The 22,212-nt window shown below is 39.3% G+C and overlaps 1 protein-coding gene across 5 annotated transcripts in view; it reads right to left on the bottom strand.

Annotated features, from left to right (window-relative positions):
- Positions 1–4,894: 4,894 nt before the first annotated feature.
- Positions 4,895–22,212, bottom strand: part of PWWP3A (PWWP domain containing 3A, DNA repair factor) — a 44,008-nt gene continuing 26,690 nt past the window's right edge. For 4 of the 5 annotated variants that reach the window (XM_075205665.1, XM_075205650.1, XM_075205673.1 and 1 more), the window contains exons 6-14: positions 17,936–18,073; positions 17,497–17,567; positions 17,327–17,412; positions 9,935–9,995; positions 9,016–9,091; positions 7,031–7,081; positions 6,094–6,527; positions 5,289–5,377; positions 4,895–5,210 (exon numbers count right to left, since the gene is read on the bottom strand). In XM_075205665.1, the coding sequence (XP_075061766.1) occupies positions 5,129–5,210; positions 5,289–5,377; positions 6,094–6,527; positions 7,031–7,081; positions 9,016–9,091; positions 9,935–9,995; positions 17,327–17,412; positions 17,497–17,567; positions 17,936–18,073 (1,088 nt within the window). In that variant the 3' untranslated portion in view covers positions 4,895–5,128. The remainder of the gene's footprint in view (positions 5,211–5,288; positions 5,378–6,093; positions 6,528–7,030; positions 7,082–9,015; positions 9,092–9,934; positions 9,996–17,326; positions 17,413–17,496; positions 17,568–17,935; positions 18,074–22,212) is intronic. The other variant, XM_075205681.1, reaches the window with a different exon arrangement.

Consider the following 22,212-nt stretch of genomic DNA (forward strand, 5'->3'; position numbering starts at 1 on the left):
CGGTATTTAATACTGCAGAGCAATCATTACCTTGGATACGCTATAACATCTTACTCAACTCTAGAGTACTTACAAAGTAAGTATATTTTCAAAGTAACTAAACAACTTAGAATAGGAATATTTTCCCTCACAAAACTCCTTACCCACCCTATGCGCCCCTTCCCCATAACCAATCAAAATTATATTTCATATTTGTGAGGTATTAAGGCAACCCTGAAGGGTCGGTGGCAGCACCCTATTCCCCTACTCCCTCTAGAGGAGAGCAATTACAGCAACTAAGAAATCAAATCCCCCCTTCACTTACCTATTCTTCGATTGCACCCCCTTCTTTTGTTTTTTTCTTCTCCTTCATGTTGTGGCTCCTCCGTACTGCGCTCCTCACTGAAATTGTGAGGTGTGATGGTGTCATGTCAGACATTCAGTGCGAGCGCAGCACGGAGGAGGAGAACTGAGGGAGTCATATCGCCACTGTAAGACCGCAAAAAGACAAGTGTCCCCCCCCCCCCCCAGAATTACTTCTACTTATGTGCCCCGATTATGGGGCCCCTGGACACTTGCTCAGCATGCCCAATGGAAAAGACAGCCCTGTCCCAAAGTGGTTAACAAAAACTAATTGAGTCATGTCTTGAGTGGATGGATGGTCTCTTTGATCATCCCCCTATTGATGGCCTTATAAGATACATGAGAAGGCATGCTTGGTAATTTTACAGGGGCATCCAGCTGCTTAGGTCTGGGGACACTACTGGACTGCATTTTGTTTTCCTGTATACCCTGACTGTTTCCACTTAGGGGTTTGTGTTCGAGAGACAATGTGTGTGTGGTTAACAATCTGCCCATGGAATGTTTGAACTTGTGTGCTTTTTATTTTAAGCTTTTCATTCCTTTCTAGAATGGGTGTTAAAAAAGATGGGGATCCATTTAGTTATTCCCTAGCTGGATGATTTCTTTTGTTCAAGTTCATAGGGACTCCTCAGTATCTTGTCTTTTTGAGCTCTATGGAACAGCTTGTGAGTGTTTTAAGGGGTTCCCAAATAAGACAGAGGCCAAGTTTATCAAAAGTTTTGGGTATAGAATAGATTCAGATATTATGCAATGCAGGCTTCAGTAGGAAAAGCTGTTAGTCCTGTGGGTGATTCCCACAGAACCATTGTGTAGCCTGGTGGTGCTTGAGCTTTGAATTGATGACCGGAGGCTGTTGTCGTTTGAAGACCTTTGTATAACATTGAGCAAGTGTGTAGTTCAAAGAAGATTCATTTATTTTGACTGACTTTCTTTGGGGCATCCCGAATAGGTGAGTTGGTTTTCAGATGGAGAACATTGGGTTGAAATGGTGGGATGTCCTTCAGTGAGGTATTAAAATTTATCTTGATGGCATTAAAACTAGATCTTCTACAGAAAGGTTTGCAACTTTGCCTTTCTGCAGTTCCAGGCTGTAAAATATGACCCTTGTTGTGCTGGAGTGACTAAACATTTATGTCCCTTAAAAGAAGAAATACTGCTAAGTAACATGGACAGGGTTTGTTTTCTTTTAACTTTCAATACAAAACCATTTTTGTATGATCAAGCTGGGCTTGCCAGGAGCTGAAATTAAGTGCTAAAATAAGTTTGCAGATTGGGAGGGGCCTGATTCATTAAGGATATTAAATGAAGAGGTATCTTATTTCAGTCTCCTGGACAAAACCATGTTACAATGCATGGGGTGCAAACTAGTGTTCTGTTTTGCATACAAGTTAAATACTGACTGTTTTTTCATGTAGCACACAAATATCAACTTTAAATTTCAGTGTACAAATAAGCTATCAAGTATTTGTGTGCTACATGAAAAAACAGTCAGTATTTAACTTGTATGCAAAACAGAACACTAGTTTGCACCCCTTGCATTGTAACATGGTTTTGTCCAGGAGACTGAAATAAGATACCTCTTCATTTAATATCCTTAATGAATCAGGCCCCAGGTCTGTTTCAAACAGATGTGAAACCCCAATATTTTTAACAAAACAAAAAATCATGTACACATAGAAAAAGGGATAGTTGGGTTAGTGGTTGGATTTGCTTAATTTGGAAGGAATTAGTGAAGTATGTTCATTGCTGTGAAAATAAGATTGAGAGACGTGTGCAGTACAAATAGTGGTTCTACTGTACATATGGAAGGTTATTTGCTAGATCCAGTCTAGTTCCTGTTGTGGAGGCACTGGTATGTACTTTGGGCAGGAAGTTAGGCAACACTCAGACAAAATGGGAGCATAATTGAATCTGCGAGAGGTGAGGAGTGCTTAGACTTGGGGGACATGAAATGCAAGGAAGAGGTGCCAATATGTAGAAGGCATGCTGTGGAAAATGTGTTTAGAACCAATAAGGGAATTAAAAGCAAGAGATGATTTACTGCATATAGTCACCTTTTTCCCAACATAACAGCGGTGAGGTTAGAAATAATGGCAGACATGCTAGGCTAGTGCCATTCTAGATCACGTGTCATCAGGCGACAATCAAAACTGACAGATGAAGTATGTAATGGGGCTGTGTATATATAAAAATATATGCATTTTACAGAGACTGAGCTGTCTATATGTTGTACAGGTATTTGTTATGGGGCGGAATGATCCTTGTGATTAACAAACTTCTCTGCACAGAGCTGCGGAATTGGTGACGGTATATAAATGATGAGGATTCTAAAAGGTACCCCATGGTGGTTGGTGTGGCTGGCCTCTCAAACAGGATGTCTAAAGACTGTGGGGCAGCTGATGCTAGTGGTTAGTTACATCTGGGGCCTCTACATACTCAAGCCAGTTAGATTGGAATTAAGTAAATAATATAGCTATTTATGTAATTGACTTATTATTCCCTTAATGTAATCAAATACTGATTACATTATAATTTGTCAGCTTCTTGATGAATTTGTGACTTGTTCAATGTGTAAAAGTTGGTGGAATTGATGCTGCACAGCCATAAAGAGTAAAGATTTGTTAATCAGCTGTAAAAGATTTATCTACCCACTTAGGGGGGAATTTAATTGCCAGGGATGTGGTGTGGGGACATCGGGCCGCGCACATTCTCGGCAGTTGCGGTAAAAATCTCCGCTCATATAGGAAAAAATTAGTGGATATTTACAGAAATCTCCGCCATGAAGTGTCTCACGGATGTCTCGCGGATGTCTCACTTCGCGGATAATTGAATCTCCTCCCACTTAGTGTTTATATTTTCTTCTCGGTAATTAGACATCTTTCATAACAGATATTCTCAATTTGTCATCTAACCATTAATTACTAGGTTTATTGCAGATTAGTGGTAGACAGCATAGACTATTAAAAATGTATAGAAATATTCAAAGTAACTTATTAAGAATGGGTACATGTAAATATTTATTTGCGAACTAGTAGCAGAATGTTTATATAAATCTTGTGTCAAACATTAGGAAGTATGTTGCATAACAATTTAGAAACAGAAAAAGCTACAGAAACCTGAAAATAATGTTTAGACTGGTGTAAATATTGTACAGCAAACTCTGCTCAATAATTCCTTATTCCATCTTGAGAATCATGATAACATACATCACAACTGTTTTAGTACAATAATACAACGTTTACATGTCCATATGTATTCCTAGGCCCTGCAAACAGCAGACTATAAATAAAAATCAGGTCATCTTCTAGCTGAGCACATGATTGTATCTCCCAGATTATACAACATGCTAAGGGGCACATTTATCATTTATCGGGCAAAACGAGAAATACTTATCAATCCTTATTCAATGGATAAGGATTGATGTATTTCTCAAATTTATGAAAAATGGAACACAGAAATAGCAGTTCCGAAAAACTACTGTTTCTGTGATAAAAAAACCACTCACCACTGCCTCTTCGGTCACGCTGGCTCTGGATCTCCTCCTCTTCGGTGTACTTTCTCTTCTTCATGCTACTGCGCATGTGCCGTCCGGAGAGCTTGAGGCTGTGACAGGGAGGGATCACAAGATCACTCCCTGCGCATGCGCTGTCCAGCGCTGCTCTCCGGATTGTGCCGCGAGTCGGGGGAGGAGCCAAAAAAAAAATATATTTTTTAAATTGCTCCTGTCCCTCTCCCCCCCCCCCCCCCCCAACTGTGCCCCCCGAGAGCCGCTAGGTGCCTAGGTTGCCTAGTGGTAAATCCGGCCCTGCATAACGAACAGAAGTTTTACCAGCATTTCGGATGATGTACGCCAGCCTCAGCTGGCGTACATTAACACAAGTTCCCGAAAAAAACATTTTTTTCGGGACTTGTTAGATTGCGGCCAGGAGCAGTCACCATTCTGTTGAATGGTGACTGCTCGCAAAAACGATCGAGTGCAAAGCAGCAGATATCAATGATATCTGCTGCGATGCACCTTTAATAAATTTGCGGAGAGCACATTGTGGCCTAATTTACACTACCGTGCTTTCTTAAATATACCCCTAAATGAGCAGGAAGTGTGATTTAGCATTCAAGAAAGTTTTATTGTTTCTGTAAGAATATGTATATTACATGTAGGAAATTTTTATGCACCTTGCAAATAGCTTTAGTTTGTAGTCACTGCCTTCCCACAAAAACCAAACAAGAGAAAAATAAAATTCAAAAGATGACATTATTGTAAAGTTGAAAGACAAAGTTAAGCAACAGACTTGGCACCAGAAATGCTTTAGCAAAAACTGTCAGCACACGCTGAGTGTTAATTATAGAAACTGGTGCACAGGAAAACAAACAGATGTTTCTTTTCATTTTCTAAACAGCACTGTAAAAATTCTGGTTACAGTCTGACCGGTGTACTATATTGTTCCCGACTCTAATTAATAGAAACAGGACAAACTTTCTCCAGAGCACAATAGAAGAGAAGACTTGCATTAAGGCATATATGGTAAACAATAAGAGGCAGTATGCAACAGGGTAGACTTGCTAACAAGATTTAAATAATATACTTTATAGTACAAAACAGCTTTCAACAGGTGTGAATTACATGAGTGCATGTTGTAGCATTACAAGGATGCTCTGGTCAGATGATGGTATGTATAACATTTCTCTCCTTAATAAAGTCATATAACACTTCACAATAAAGAATAAGAGGACCAGCTCTTCAACTTGGTGGCTAAAGACTTTTGGAAAAGCAATGGTCACATTGTTATTAATTTGAACCCATGTCAGATTCCAGATTTTCTGACAATCTCTTCTTTTCCAGAATCTGTTCCTCAAATATTTTCCTTTCCCTACACAAAACAGATAAAAAAGAGTTGATCAATAACCCACTTTCTCAATGCATAGATGATTGTGATGTATCTTGTTACCTTTTAGTGACAGAAGGCCCATTTATGTATTTATTTTCTGCTTTTTCATAATTTATTTGATCGGTGGCAGATATAGCAAAAATGACAGCCTGAAAAATGAAATGGAGACCATGAGATTCACAGCCAAACAAATGAGTTGTACACTTTGAGAACAAGAGGAACAATACATTGGCCATGAGTAATATATTGTGCATTTGGCAGCAAAATAATCAACAGAACTGCTTTTTGGCAAACAATGGGGCACCTACAACTAGAATTATGTAGCTATGTAAAAATATCTACTGGTTAGCTGCTTAACCCCAGTTCTTATCAAATCCCAACACTGCTCTGTAATAACATTTAAGCAGAGAGCGTCAGTATATAAAATCTTATCTGTAAATTTAGCTTCTGGAAGCAATATCTTTGTGTACTGTGCACTAAGATAAGGAATCACTGATTGACGAGGAGAGATTTAACATTACATTTTATTGCCTTTGCACATGCACAGCACCACCGTAAGATAATGTTACAATCTAGCCTTAGTAGAGGAATGTCTGTTGAATTAAGATGGTCCATTTAATGGTACAATATTATCTCCACATTGCAATGTCTTAAAAATATTATCCAGTTTTGAACAAGCCTCAATTTTAGAAATCTTATAAAACTAACCTACTCCATTTCTTTGCATGTCAATATGAAAACATTTCTTTAGTTAGAAGCAAAGCAAAAAAATAGCCAATTTGTTCCTGGACAAACCATGTTGCAATGCAAGATGAACAAATGCGTTTAGTATTGGGTCCCCCAAGTATGCTGAATTTGTATTTACCTCTGGCAGCAGCACCTCAAGGATAAATCTTGTTTGATCTCCATTCATTAGCTTTTTCACGGCACTGCTCATATTGCTACAGAGTGTCTGTAGATAGCCCACCACAAGCTCCATCTGTTCTTCATCTTCAATGTATGTCTCAAGGCAGTTAACGCGCTGGATAGATGACTGGAACTTCTTTAACCACTGTGACTTCTTCTTTCCTTTAAGGATGTCTATGAGATGATTCTCTGCCCGTTTGGTCTTCACAATAAACTCCACCAATTTTTCATTTGCACGGTCCCTGGCTGCCCGTTTCCGGTCTGGAAGCACCTTCCTGTTCACATGGGACTTGCTGTCAGCAATCTCTGGCTGAAGCTCTCTAATTTCTGGCTCTATTGAGTGGGAAAACACCCAACTATTGCCACTTTCAAGTTCTCTACGTACTGGTAAGCCTAAAATATAAAACAATGTGATTATTTTTCAATGCAAAATCTACTTTAGTAGTATACATGTGTACTTCATTAGAAGTTATTCTCTAAAATAGCATAATGCATGTTTCTTATCTTACACATTTCATTTTTTTAAAGCCTCTAAGGGGATCTTAAGCTTAGATGTAACAATGTTATATCTTGTTAAAGAATGTTCTAACAGTAGGGGCAAAGTCTTTCTAGAAATAGGGTTAAATTTATCAAGCTGCGAGTTTTCGGCAGGAGATGTTATCTACAGCAACCAATCAGATTTTAGTTATTTAGTTCATTCTACAAAATAGCTAGAATCTGATTAGTTGCTATAGACATCTCTACTTTTCAAACCCGCCGGAAACTCGTAGCTTGATAAATTTACCCCCTAGACCCTCTATGAAAACTGGTGATTATCTCACCAAAACATTTTAAAAGGTGTACATAAACACTGTCATCCTTTTAACCTACAAAAGAGCAGTTTAGAAGTCACTTACTGATGGCTGCAGTGCAGTAATCTAAAAAAGAACCAGAGAAGGATCCACAACCTACAAAGTGAAGTTAAAGCAACTCATTACATATATATAGTGGCAGCAAGTGAGTAATCTCCTCACACAGTCTGGGTGGAGAAAGGGACAGAGCATCTCATCCTCATCAACATTTATTTATATAGCACCAGCAGATTTCATAGCACTTTACAATTGAAAACAATAATAAAACAATGCTGGGTAATACATACAGAGAGGTAAGGGCCATGCTCGCAAACTTACAATTTATAGGACAATTGTTTGATACACATGGGTAAGTGCTACATCATATTGAATATTTGTCCAGCTAGAATGTAAATGTTACAAATTATTTAGTGGGCTGTATGCTCAGTTGCACAACTATGTTGGCCAGAGGGTTGTTGTCTTGTTAGCTGTGTAGAGGGTGGTAATAGGGTAACCTAGGGAGATTAAGAGGGTGGTAGAGTAATATTATAAGCTTGCCTGAAGAGTTGGGTTTTCAGAGAACGCTTGAAGGCTGAGTGTTGGTTTACCTTCTGATGCTACTAAGGGTGTTCAGCGGTGTTGATGTGGATGTTAAGCCACAATGCTTTTGTAACTTAAACAGGTTGCTGTTTATTTAAAGACACAGTTGCTTGTAGTACAGCAGTATTCAGCAGTAACAGTTGCAGCAATCGGGCAATACAGATTATATGCAGCCTTGCTTATATGCTTGTACATTCTTGTAGCTATACTGGTATGCAGATGCACTCATACATATGCAGATAGTTTACTATACTGCACAGCCATGTAGTTTATGTTGTGGCAGACTCCTAAGTCTATTTGGGATAGCAGGGAGCCTCAGGTGACCATATGAGGGCTTTTGGGGAACTTATAATATTTGTGGCATGCAACTCTCTAAGCTGTGACTGTCCCCTTCAGTGTCTGAAAAGTATGTGCGGCGCGAAAAGCCGAACTTCTGGTTTCAGAGTTCTGGGCATGCGCAGTAGCGCAAATTGGACATTGGAGTCCTGCCCCACTACCTGTTTCCTCCTAGACCACCGGGGAAAGCAGGTGTTGCCATGGAAACCAGGTGTTGCCATGGAAACCCGAAAACAGACAGCGCAAAGCGCTCCTTAATACTATCATTGAGGACTAGAGAAAAGTCTTGTGGTGCGAGGGAGTGAATTCCATAAAGTGGGTGCAGCTCGAAAAAAGTCCTGTAACCGAGAATGGGAGGAAGTAATGAGTGGAAAGAGACGCAGATCTTGTGCAGAACGGGGGTGTCTAGTTCAGAGATATTTTGAGACAAGTGAGGAGATGTATGTGGGACTAATTTTGTTTGACTTTGTATGCTAGTAGAAGAATTTTATATTGATTCGCTGAAAAACAGGCAACCAATGTAGAGTGACAGTGACTCAGCAAAGGAAAAACGATTTGCAAAGAAAATCAATCTAGCAGCTGATTTCAAAATATATTGTAGGGGCTCGTGTCTGATTTTAGGAAGACCAGCAAGGAGGAAATTGCAATAGTTGATGTGTACTCCTCTCATGCCCAGTCTTAACTTACTAGTTTATTTCCCATTTTTGAAACTTATTTGTGCAACTTATTTTGTATGCCTTATTATTTGTTTTACTTCAGCCTTGGAAACATTTTTAATCTAGCATATTCTAAGTGATTCTTTGTGAATTTAAGAAGCCAAATGAAGCTCATGCTACATATGTATGTGACTTAAGTGTGAAACATTAAGTGATTTTGGTTAACGCAAGGACTCCATATTAAATCCTTTGTGGTGGCATAAAAGGTGTATTCATTGGTAAGTGACTAAGGTAACTCCAATCACAGCCAGCTGTTTCAGATAGCTGTATCCGAGGCAGGCTGGGCATTTGTGACACATGGTATTGAGATTAAAAAAATATAAGTAAAAATACATGAGAAAAGTGAAGTGACAAAGAATAACAAGAATATTAAGGATGAAATGCTAAAGTGAGACTCACCCAAACTGATCCTATAGTCACATATTAGAGAATCACACCAGTCAATGAACTTCCCATAATCTTTACGAGCAGATTCCTTAAACACACAAAATTAAGAATTTAAAAAGAGAAATCAGAATAAGAATAAATGCCAGTCTTACGCACATCTACATATATACTCGATGACCACACTATGTTTCAAAGTAACGCAGCAATAGCTAATTAAACCATCTGAGACTTTTGAAAACTCCAGCCACAAAATGGTGTGCACACTTCTTGGAAATTCAAAGAGATGCTATGTGCCATTTCCTTGTCTAGACAGAAAATCTTGCAACATCATTGCAGTGACATTACAAGGACTTGACCCAGCAATAGGTAGCCACACCTCAGTGCTATGTAGCCGGTCGACTACGTGCTTAGCGCTATTACATCCATGTAAACTATCTAATCGAAGTAAATATTGTAGATCCAGTTTACATGTATTGCCTTTTACCTGAAAAAAAATATACTCCCATAAAACAGGATAACCCCAAGTTAAACATAATAAATAAATTAAAATGCAAAAACTGTGGAAAGTAAAAAAAATCTAAATTATGGAGCTTTTACTTATAGCACTATAATTCCCCAAATTTAAAATAAGCTACATAGATTCAGACTTATTAGAATATTAAATCTTCACTTTGATTTTGCCTAACCCCCCCCCCCCCCCTCTTAACAGAAAAAAGCATATTGCAATAAATATATCAAAAGAAAGTCCTCTCTAACCTAAGAATAACAATATGCAATTTGAAACAAGATAAATGTACTATTGAGAAAACTGACAAATGGGTGTACCACAAATAAATAAATTAAAGACTTGGTCACGACATGGTTAGCATAAAATGACAGTGTGGAGTTATGAAGACAAGCTGCGGGGTGCAATATCTGTACCACAACTTACCAAAAGTTGCTGTTTCTCGGAACAGTCATAATGCTTTAAAGTGCGAAATGCAACTGCGAAACTAAATAAAAGTAAGAAACAGAACAGACTACATCATTTTATGTAGATGGCTAGGTGCAGCCTAATCAGGATGTAGTCGGCTATACACACTGCTGTGGTAAAATTCTTGTTCTTTTTACAGCACTGCTAAATTCTTCTAATAATCATTCTATTTATCTTGCAGTCTTCTCCCAATATAACTTAAAACACTGCTTTAGATCATGCCTTATTCTCCAAATATACAAACACAAAAATAGAACGAAATAAAAAGGAGAGCCAAGCATTGGATAATATAACAAGTAGTTCCACATTAATAAAATACTTGATTAAATAGGTATTTTTTTTTTAAGATTTCTAGAGATGAGGCCTTTCTGATTGAAAGGCTGCAAGTTCCAAGCTGCAAAGCTAAATCCGGGGGCCCAAATGAAGTAGGAGAGTCTGGGTACTGTTAGTAGTCCTTCACCTATGGATCAAAGTGCGTGAGTGGGAGTATATTGAATCAGACGCTGCTTTAAGTATCTAGGACCCAGAATATGTAGGGTTCTAATGTCTATAAGCCAATCTTGAACTATAGTTATAGTAAATGCAGCCAGTGAAGTGAACACGTGCTATAGGGCTGGTTTGCATTCTGTACGGATGCAAGTGGGGCTGGGGCAATTCTTAGAATAAACTAAACTCTGGTCAGATAAACGTGGCTGCTCAACCCGGCCTTGCCTAGTGCAGGTCTCCAGGTAAAAATCTATATGGAAGAACAATGTTTCCCTGCACACTGCTACAGCCATCTTTGGCTGCTTTCCTAAAGGCTGACTCCTACTGTCAGCCTCCCTCTGCTGTCAGGACATAGATTACACTAATCAATGTCTATCCCTGCCTTCTCCCATACTGCTAATTAGTCCTGTTTTCTCTCATTGCTCAACTCCTCTCAAACACATGCTAGTTTTCATGTCCATATACTCAGGGCTGCCATCAGAAATTACGGGGCCCAGTACAAATGTTACAGACAGGGGACCCTCTGCTGCCTCCCTTAATTCAGTGCAGAGGCCTCCCCCCCACTGCCCTACCACTAACCACTTAGGAGCAGCTGCTGCCTAGAAATGAGCCCCCTAATAAATCTTTGCGCTGGTGGGGCCCGATAATGCTGTACTCCCTGTATATACACTGTCCTGATTCTTTATATTATGACTGATGATAAATGTCTCACATTTGTTATTCACTGTTCTTCCAGTCTTTGCATGTGCCCACTCAAATTACTCTGCACCTTCATAATCCGTTCAGTAACTTCTGTGCTCTTCTGGTCCTCATGAACTCGGCAGTAGAGTAAAGTTGGGTACACACTACAGGTTTTTCATCCAATTATTGCGGCGATCACACAATGAATGACCGTTTAGTCAGATATTGCATTAGTGTATACGCTCCCACGATCATGATTTATCACAATAATGCACATCGTACCATTTGAATTTATAAACTTCCTAAAAAGGACTAAACCGTGTCTAGCAAATGTGGAAGTGTGTATGCACTCACGACCAGTAGTGTAGGCAGATCTCTCTAGAGTGTGGCGGAGTTAGGATCTTTTAAGCAGAAGGTTATAAGAGATGAAGAGCACAGAGCTGAACTTAAATTATGTACGTGTGTTCACATAAATCTGCATGTTCATCAGGACTTACAGTTGTTGGTAAAATCATTACAAAAAATTTACATTTTCTGTAGTGTGCTTTAGCAATGATTGCTATGCTTTTTAATGCCGCTAATCATTGCTTTTCCACAAGTAACATGAAATACAGAAGTATGAAATGGCATGGATAAATGAAGCTCAGGACACTTCGAATAAGAAAGCAGTCTTACAAATAAGGAAGAGACAAAATCAGTGAATTTAATAGCTGAAGGGCAGCTGTTTAAATTGTAAATTTACAGATCATGTGCTCCATGGAATTTTCTACTACCTTTCAGAGTAGTAGCCAATGGGTGTTGGAAAAAAGTTATACCTTGATTTAAAGCAAGACCTATGTTGAAACCATCTTGTGAAAGATGAAAATGCTCAGACATCCAATTATGATAACTATCACATTACCAAACTATTCCATCTTTATGCATCTATACATGTGTAGTGCTGGCAATTGTGACAAGCCGTGCACAGTGGAGCATAGTGAAACTGTCCGAAGACATTCCCCACAATGCATTCGGATGAGGCAGGAGCCACAGAGTTATGCAAGAGCGGGAAAAATGGAGGGGGCTGCTGGGAAGGAGTCAGAGCAACAAATGTGAGAGAGCTGGTAACCTAGGAGGCGAAGCCAGGGAGAAACGACACTGCAGAGGTGGAAGGCAGACTGGTTGGTTGATTGGTGTCCTGGAGAGAGGAGGAATTTAGGAATGAGTGTTGCTGTGATCTATCACCAATGGGCTGCACCAACAATTTCTTGAAGATTTCTTTGCATGGCTCCCTCACTTATCTTCTGATATCCATACCATCATCCTGGGTGATTTTGTCATCCCCATTGCTATTCCACGTTCCAATTCGGCTTCCAAACTATTCTCTCTAACCTCCTCGCTCGGGCTCTCTAAGTGGGCTGAATCCTCTACTCATTGGGATTGCCACTGCCTTGATCTTGTTTTCTCTAGACTATGCTTAGTTTCTTATTTCCTAAACACTCCTTTCCCCCCTCTCGGATCATCACCTTATCAGCTATATGCTCACCCCCACTACTTTAACCTCTCTGATGTCAAACTCTACCAACCCTCATCATACCTGCAGAAACTTAACTATTCATTTCCAACTCTCAAACACCTTCGCTCCCCAAACTCTACATTCTCTTCCCCTGATACAGCAGTACCTCATTTGCACCTGATCAAGTCGCTCCAGCGACTCTTCATACTCCAGATCAACTTCGAAGTCAGCCGTGGCACAATAAAGTAACACAATCTTCAAAAATATTCCCATAAAGCAGAACGTCACTGGCAAAATATATATCAAATGATTTCTTCACATATACTTCTATATATCAGACCTATGAAAATGCTCTGGTCACTGCAAAACAAACACATTGACGAGCAGATTGCTCAATTCCTTCCCAGCACCCTCTGACATCCTCATTTGATCCCACAAATGAAGATGAAGTATCTACTATCTTCATATCTTTCTACTCTACCTCTTGATCCCATGCCCTCATAAGTTGTTAAATCCAACTGATTACTTCTATTATTAAAAAAAACAAAATTCTGACCCAAACTCTCTCTCCAATTACAGTCCCATCTCTCCCCTCCCATGCTATCCTCAATACCGGTGGTGGTCATAACTGCTATGGAGCCAATCACTTAACCTGCCGACATGAAAATGTTGGCAGGCTAAATGCTGACACTTGCATTGTGCAGACAGGTTGACAACATGGTCAGGGTGATTGTCAATGTCACCAATCACAATGCCGCCACGTTTGGCAGCTATACCCCAGATTCGGCAGAATTAGCTCCATTGCAATTATGTACCCTACCCAACAAAACTGCACCAACATATCTCCCAATTCGACACCTCCGTTCTGTGTGTCCACTCATTACATGCTCCCATTGCCGGTTACAGGACTTGAGTTGAACCCACTCTATTCTCCCTTGCACAATAAGACTTTTTTTTATGGTCAAACCTTCAAGCGTTCTCTGAATAGCCACCTCTTCAGGCAAGCTTATAAATTTCCTCAACTACTCTCTTAACCTCCCTAGGTTACCCTATTACCAACCTTTGCATAATTGCATAATTCCCACAAGACAACAACCCTCTGAACCCCTGACCAGCATTGCTGTGCGACAATCATATAGCATACAAATCACTTTTACCTTTGCAATCTGTCTGGACTGAAATGACAATCTCATGTATCAAACTCCCATTGTCCCTTAAGATTGTAAGCTTGCGAGCAGGGCCACCTTACCTCTGTCTGTATTACCCAGTATTGTATATTACTGTGTTTGTTCCCAATTGCAAAATGCTATGGAAGTTGCTTTCGCTATATAAATTGATATGTACTGTAATTGATATGTACTTAATTACGGTTTTAGCTCTTTGCTGGACTGAAAGTTGTGATCTAGTTAGACAGGGAAAAACCAGAGGGGAAGGGTTGCGCTGCCACAAAACTAATTATAAATAAAAATCGGATTAGCCAGTGTATCTAAAAAAAAGAGGAGTTTGCTAAAATAATAACAGTAAATATTTATTAAATCAAATATTTATGGTTATTTTAGCAAACGCCTCTTTTTGGGAGATACTCTGGCTAATCCGATTTTTATTTATAATTAGTTTTGCGGCAGCGCAACCCTTCCCCTCTGGTTTTTTTCTTGTATAATTACTTTTTGTGGTTGTCTTGCGATCAACCACGGGTTTGCAGCAGCTGGGATATTTGTTTATGGTTTCCTCATTCCCATATTCAATATAAGCAGTTATTCCCCGGTGTTCTTCAGTGTGCGCCATTAACCCATAGTGGGTTCTTTGTTTATAGTTAGAGAGGGAACTGATGGGAAAACCTGAAGATATAGAAATTGGACCCTAGATATAAGGAGGGGAGGGGATATTCATTCTGAGATTTGACTGATGGAAGGCGGAGTGTAGCTGGTTTTGAGGTTTCATTCTCTACCAATGGACTACAGCTAAGAGAAGAACTCTAAGTCAGGACATCCAGGTGACTGTAGCTCCTTAAGCTAGTGGGGTAAGTGACAAATAATTACTGTGTGTACATAATAATCTAGTGATTGTTTTTTATTACAATAAATGTATTGCTTTACTTTCTAACTGGATTTGCCTGAGTGACTAATAAGAACCTTAGAAGGTACTGGGTAAGCTTCCCTGGACTAGGAAGGCACACGTGGGTGGCCAGCCAGAGTGAAGTAGGTAGAATTGAGTCAGAAAACCCGGTATCGTCACAGAAACCTATATGAGGGTGGATACCATCGATCAGATGATGTTCATAAATAAAAAAAAATGTGTACCGCTACCAACTGAATACAGGAAAAATCAAGTTGGAAAGACTTGAGATTGTACTCAAGATAGGAATAAAAATCCATCTACCAAAGAGTATTAAAGCAGACTGGTAACATTTCATTATATTGATGAATTCTAAGTATCTCACAATGTTGTTCCAGAGCTTGCTGCAAAAATATACATCCAGAAGCACAAAATTCTATCAGATTTTGCAGTGACAACCACCATCTCTTTCATGCAAGCTTAGGAAGCCAATAAAGCATAGAGTGGTAACCCCTAAAACGGAAAGAGAATCCTGGAAGGCAAAAAATAGAAATTCTGGCTGCATGTAGTAAAATCTCTCCTGTCATAATAAAAACACTCAATCATCCTCCGTTACGATAAGCTCCTGAAATGTTTAAATATATATTTGTGAATGGTATTAGTAGCCCCTTTATATAAGTCTTTCAATTTAGTGGTCCTTTAATGACAGCGACATATAAAACAAACGTATATTATGTGTGGCCACCAGGAGACTAAGTGCTGGGCAAGTCCCTGCTGAAATGATTTCTACTGTACTGTTCAGGAACAATGTAAGTGCCACTATAAAAAACATTGACTTTTTAAATGATAAAATGTTAAACTTCTCGGCATGTGTTTTTTTTGTTTTTGTTTTCTAAATATTTTTACTGTAAATAAAAAAAGCACAAACTAAAAGCAGTAATGGACAACAGGCAGCCCTCCAAGCCCTCACTTATGGCCCCAGCTCATTCCTGTTTTATTGTCAGATTTGTTTGTTAAAACTTATAAAACCTGTTAAAAATGCCTACTGATATGTTATTACAGGTAGCCGAGCGCCCTCCTCCCGAAGTGTTTCAGGTTGCCATCACTGGACTAAAGCATACAAAAGTGTTTGCAAATTTATCAATGCAAATCTTGAGTTAATACAACAGTAAGTCTAGACAAGTATTGCAATACAGTCGTTAGTTGACAATACATACTGCACATGCTGGAATATTGTCACTGTACTAACAATAAATTAACCATAAGTGAAAAAAAAACACAAAATACACATGGGTGTATCTGATGATATTGGACATGTATAGAAAGAGATTACGTCAGTTTTATGTTATGTGAAGATGCCCAGCACTTTTTCTTATAGGGTTGAGTAATCTGCACCTTCTGCATCTCGCCTCTCTGTCTAATGGCTTAAAACATAAAAAATAACTCCCCCCAAAAAACAAACAAAAAAAAACACTTAAGGTACACTATCTTGAACTATGGTTAGAGATTTGGTAGGGGGGGGTCCCATGGATACAGCAGACCAATGTTAGAAAAATCTGTCGAAGTCGTATAATTGGATGAACGAAAGTATATTGGTTAATATTGTTTTTGCCGTGCGATTGCGATCCGTACGCCACGTAACATGTGGCATGGTGCGATCGCATGGTAAAATGGGCACGCACACACTCGCATTACAACATTTAGTTATTTATTTAATTCATATTCATATTGGTTCTGTTACACTAATTTATGAGCAGATAGTATTTGGTTTATTATTAGTCTATATATATATATATATATATATATATATATATATATATGTACACTTCAGTGATATTCAAGGTTCAGGTTATAGGAAAGGTATCATGCCTGGTATCATATTAAAACCCTATTCATCAGCAGCTGTCCGGTTCCATCGCTGAAGAGATCACATATTGCATACTCTAGTTATTGATGTTAGGGAATAAACCTTTGTATGATGCTGGCTATGAAATGCTAATTGTAACTGGAGCATTGGCGGGAAGAAAGGAGCTCATCCCCTGGATAGACGGCCCCCACCTTTGGATTCCTTAGATTGAATCAGCCTATGACCTGTTTAGCCTGGACCCATCTGATGTCTGGACCTATAGAAGCAAGCCACGTCATTTGCATTGTTCTCTGTAACACTGACTGTGTATATATGATCATAGCTGTGCACCCAGCTCTCAGTCTTCACTGATCACAGTATTCAAAGGTGAATCACTGTCCAGGGGTGCCTGTGGTTAGCGCAGCGAGCGCATGCGATAAGAGCGCGGTATGTATGTAACTTTTGGTATTGGCTGTGCTGTACTGTATCATAATATAATAATGTATTGAATTGTTGACTATTTACATCTGCTAAAATAAATCACTTTGTGCGTTAGAAACACAATACAATCGCCTATGCAATGCTTATTTGAAAACGATAGAATTACTTTAATACATCTCTGCAAGCTTAAATTCATTGCATTCCACTGAAAGAAAACACAAACCACTGAGGTGGATGGAACCATAAAACCTCTTTTTAAAATTATGCATTACTTCCTAATTAAATAAATTGAAACATTCAAATTCTATTTTTTGCAGCACAAAATTAAAGTCACATTTGATTTTACCTTTTCTTTTTTTCCTTGGGATCAGTAAGGGACGCCTCCAAAAAGATTATGCTGGCCTTCTTGTGCTTGTTCTTCACTGTTTGTACCTGTTAGAAAATTAGAAGCATTATTTAGTGCCTTCACTAGACATAAAATAGTATGATGAAATAAATCCAAGCATCAGGCCTTACCAATGATGGCCAGTATGGGAACCGTTGAAATTTACACCAGACAAATGCCCCAGGCGTAAACGATACTGGTTCTGAATTAAAATAAAGATAGAAAAAGGGAGTCATGTAGGATCTCTGTACCATTATCAGAAATATCATGATATGAATACCAACACATGGCGAAAGAGGTAAAATGGGGAGGAGGACAAGGCAGTATGTGCCCTGTTGCTGGGTGTCACTAGTGGGAGCAAAGGAAGGGAATTGGGGTTAGATTAAATATTCTGGAGGGTAGAGTTGCGTAATGTGGAAACTTATATTTGTGCTTCTAATTTGTTTTTGTTTTTAAAATAAATAAATAAAAAAAAAAGGGCATTCAAACCTCTGATTTGCTCCTCTCATCACTTGTTGAAAATGTATGTTATAGACTACCATTTTTTTGTATTTGCACACTTCACCTTACCTTTTTGGAGCGCAATGACTGGCAGCTGTATATCTTCCTCTGTATCCTCCTGTGGGGACACTGCATGCAAAAAACTGCATTCTGGAGAGCTAATTTCCATAGATAGATCAGAAGAAGATAATCCTACAGAAATCAAATCTGATTAAATGAATACAATATGGGTTTGTACACATGAACAGTTTCTTGAGCTGCTTTCAAAAAAAGGGAACTCAAGACAGTTTAGCACAGAGACCGTTGGATCGCTACACTGCACTGCTGCACAAGCGAAGCAGTAATATGCACAGCACACAGTGAGAAAATGATGCTGCCCACCTCTGAGCCACCTATATCCTTGCTACCTGTGTAGACAAGAGATGCTGTGTGGCATAGACACCAATTGTCTCCTTGCCAAGCTATTTATTGGGTGTTTTTAAATTCCATTCATAAGGATAGGTGTGCCTGAGATAAAAAAAATTGTCAGGGGCACGTAGCTCTTTATCAGTGGCCCTCCCTGTCTAACATTAGCCAGTGAACTTCACCTAAATTATTCTGTTGTACTACAATAAAAGAAAGAACTAATCTCTACAGTGCAGCAACAGAACAATAAAGGTTAAGAAAACTATTTTATTGCAAGACAAAATGCCAATTCTCATACAACTTTATATAAAGGGGTTACCACCCAATCAGGCACTTGCTTTTATTGTCTAACTTGCAGTAGACATATACATTTGAGTAGACATATGCATTGGTGGTCAGTGGTCAGCAACATGCAGCCAATCGCTAGGCTGCCTCTTGCTGTGCAGCAGACAGGAAGCTGGAAGTCTTCACTTCCTGTCTGCTGATCTGAGGAGCGAGGCTGGCCAGCACAACTCAACTACAGGTAAGTGAAGGGGGGGGGACTGATATATGTGACTGGGGGAGTTTTGATGTGATGGGGGCAATAGCTACAGAGTGGAGGTAAGGAAAATAGCTGCAGGGGGGATGGATGCAGGGTGGGAGGTAAGGAAAATTGCTGCAGGGGCCGGTTAAAGAAAATGGCTGCAGCAGGGGGTAAGGAAAAAGGCTGCGGGGGAAGGGGTGGTTAAGGAAAATGGCTGCAGGGGGTATTTAAAAAATAGAGCAGCTTTGGGGTCATAATCTCATGATTGTGTGGCAGTTACATGGATGCTCTCTGTGGTCTCAGCAATCACTAGAATACTAAATATTAGTGAGATGGGGCTGGTAGAGTTTTGTATTTGATTGACCACAAAGATTCAGATATTGCTTATATATGCCTGTACAATGGGGTACTTTTAGCTGGCCATAATGTAGTGTTTTGTTTTAACTAAAGGGCCTAATCATTTAGGGTTCGTTAACATTTTGCAATATAATACATTTTTGCATTTTCAAAACAGGATGACAACTTTCCAGAAGCCAGCGAGAGGATTAGAAAGTTGCAAGAAAGAAGATCAAGAACAGGTAAGAGACAATGGCATAATCTGCGGCCGTATTAGCCTAGGGCGGCCAGAACCCTTAATCAGGCCCTGATAAGAAGTAATGTAGAAAAGCATGTGTTCCCTCAAAGTTCCAGGAGGCTGCAAGAGCATTGAATAGGGCTATCTGAGGACCTTAGTTTCAAGATTTGTAATGCATATTGAATAATTCCGATAGACACAAAACTAAAATACTGATGTTAGGGAGAATTATATGTTCAGTAACCTTCATAAAAGAATCAGCAGGGGAAACCAATCCCCAGCATCAGACTCGACTACCACAAGCAAGGTTACAGAAAGACGCAACACTTGAGACTGTCTATTTAAAGATCACGAATACTTCCCAAAGAACTAATGTGCCTCATACCTTCTTGCCTGGTTACGTATGCCTATGCTGTTGCATCAAGCTACTGAATACTTAGTGGCTTCTCTTGGAGATCCTCCTCCCATCTGAGAAGAGCTAGTTTTACTCCCCGATTCTGCAGAATGTTGATGGGAAGCTTTGATATAGAAGTTATATATGTGAAATTTTGTCTCACATCAATACTTACACTACAATAAGAAACAGCTACTTGCTATTAAAAAGAACTGTAAATAAGTAATGAATACAGCACTAACACAGAATAATGCTGTCATCAAACAATATCTTCTTTAACATTTACTTTCCAGACAGCAGTAATACTATGTTGTCAGAAACATAAAAGTTACAGAAGATGTTTTTGGCAGTAAGTGTGGTTTGAACAGCTGACTAAGTTACAGCCATAATGAAAACAGGGTATTTGCTACTCTGATAAATCCTTTTTTTTTTAACTCAGATTTCACTAAAACGCTAATTCAATCTCTAAAGGTTGTATAGCCAACCAACAAAATACTAATACTGCTCTGTAAGAGATGGCGACATGAGAACTCCCCTGCAGACATGATGAAAATTACTACTGTGTCCATTTTCACAAATCGTATACTTTTATTCCTATCTGGGATCTGGTCCATATGGAGCCTCTATCACAGTCAGATACTGATCTAACTGAAATATTGCTAGGCAGACACAGATATAAAAGATCGGAGAGGAAAATGCCTTGTGACTCGCCTCTGTAGAGAAATGGAGAGGGCCTTAAAGCAGAAGTCCATGAAAATGTGAAACATATTAGACAGCCAGACTAAGATAGCTGCTAGACTCCACATACAGATCTGAAGGTGTGCATACAATGGGGTCTATTTATGACCCTTCGTTTTTTTCACTTGATACTTTTCAATCCTTATTTCCTTGATAAGGATTGAATAGTAACGGCAATGTATTAAAAAACGTCTCAGGGACAGCAGTGCCGATAACCTGCTGTCCCTGAGAAGTGGCTCACCTGATCATCGCAATCTCTTCTCAATTTTGAAGGCTGCGGTGATCTTTTCTTTTTTGTTATTGCGCATGCACCGACCGAAAACTTGGCGCATGCGCACTAACATCCTGGAGGGCAAACAGTACGATAAGGGACAAGGAAGGGATCACTCTAGTTAGACTTTCATACATAGCGGTTCTGAGCACATCCCATAGACTGTTATGGAGAGTGCTCAGAAAAACGATAGTAAATGCAAAGCAGCAGATATCTGCTGCGATGCTTCAATAATACATAGTAATTTCACAGTAAACCCCCAAAAACTGTTGTTTAACACAGGGGGAATCTTTGATAAATAGGCCCCAATGTAACTCCAGGGGCCACCTTTACTCATCTTAGTCAAGTATGTTGTCAGAAATACTACTGTACAATGTCTTCCTAAATGAGCAGCATTACCAGGCTCACGTATAAAATAAAAATGGCAACGAAAATGATTATGCGGAAAAAAGATAACTGAAATGGAATGTAGACAAATCTAAATTAAATCTTAATGCTTGTCAAGTCTTCGGACGTCACAGGATAAGAAATCAGTGTTTAAACTTACCTGCTATAATGTGTGAAGGAAAGGACGGGTGGGAGTTCTAAAATGCGTGAAGGAAAGGAGGGAGGACTGCTATAATGTGTGAAGGAAAGGACGGGTAGGAGTTCTAAAATGCATGAAGGAAAGGAGGGAGGATTGCTATAATGTGTGAAGGAAAGGAGGGGGTGTATGCTGCAATAATGTGTGAGGGAATTGGGGGGTTCTTAATATAATGTGTGATATGAAAAAAGGGGGTTGTCTTAATAGTACATAGGTGGCAGTTAGGCTATTAAGTTAATGGCGCAGTTTAGGTGGGGGCTAATTTTTTAGTGGGTGCTATTTTATTTGTAGGGTGATGGTGGGGTAAGAGTTTGGGGTGGGGGGCTATTAATTAAATGTGAATATGAATTATTTAATTGCAGTAATCATTGTTTAAATGGTAATATTAAGCGTAAACGCTATTCTTTTTTTGCTGGGGTTAGCTGGAGGGAAATAGGTCTATTTATTAAATGTGAGTACTATTATTTTAATGTTGGGGCTGGAGGGAGGCTTAATTATTAAACGTGGTTGCTATTGATTTAATGCCAGGGCTGCTTGGCATTTTCTAAATTTCATGTACCATTATTTTTCCCCAAATAGCGCCTCCAGCATTCCTGGATCTAGACAAGCAGCAACGGAGCTAAAGAAACAAACAGCCACAGGTGGTGAAAGTGACAAGAATAGTCTGCCAACTGTCCTGAATATGGTGGGGCAGTCCTGAATTTGACTTAGCCAGGATTTGGTACAACTACACAGACAGTTGGGAGGTATGTCCTGCTTCACATCGTACTACTTGTGAAGGCAGAGCTGCGTGCACTTAACAATAGTGCACACAGTATTGCCTGTGTATTTGTCTAAAAAGTGTCTAAAATGATAACC

The sequence above is a fragment of the Mixophyes fleayi genome, chromosome 1, assembly GCF_038048845.1.
Source record: "Mixophyes fleayi isolate aMixFle1 chromosome 1, aMixFle1.hap1, whole genome shotgun sequence".
In the NCBI taxonomy this organism is placed as follows: domain Eukaryota; kingdom Metazoa; phylum Chordata; class Amphibia; order Anura; family Limnodynastidae; genus Mixophyes; species Mixophyes fleayi.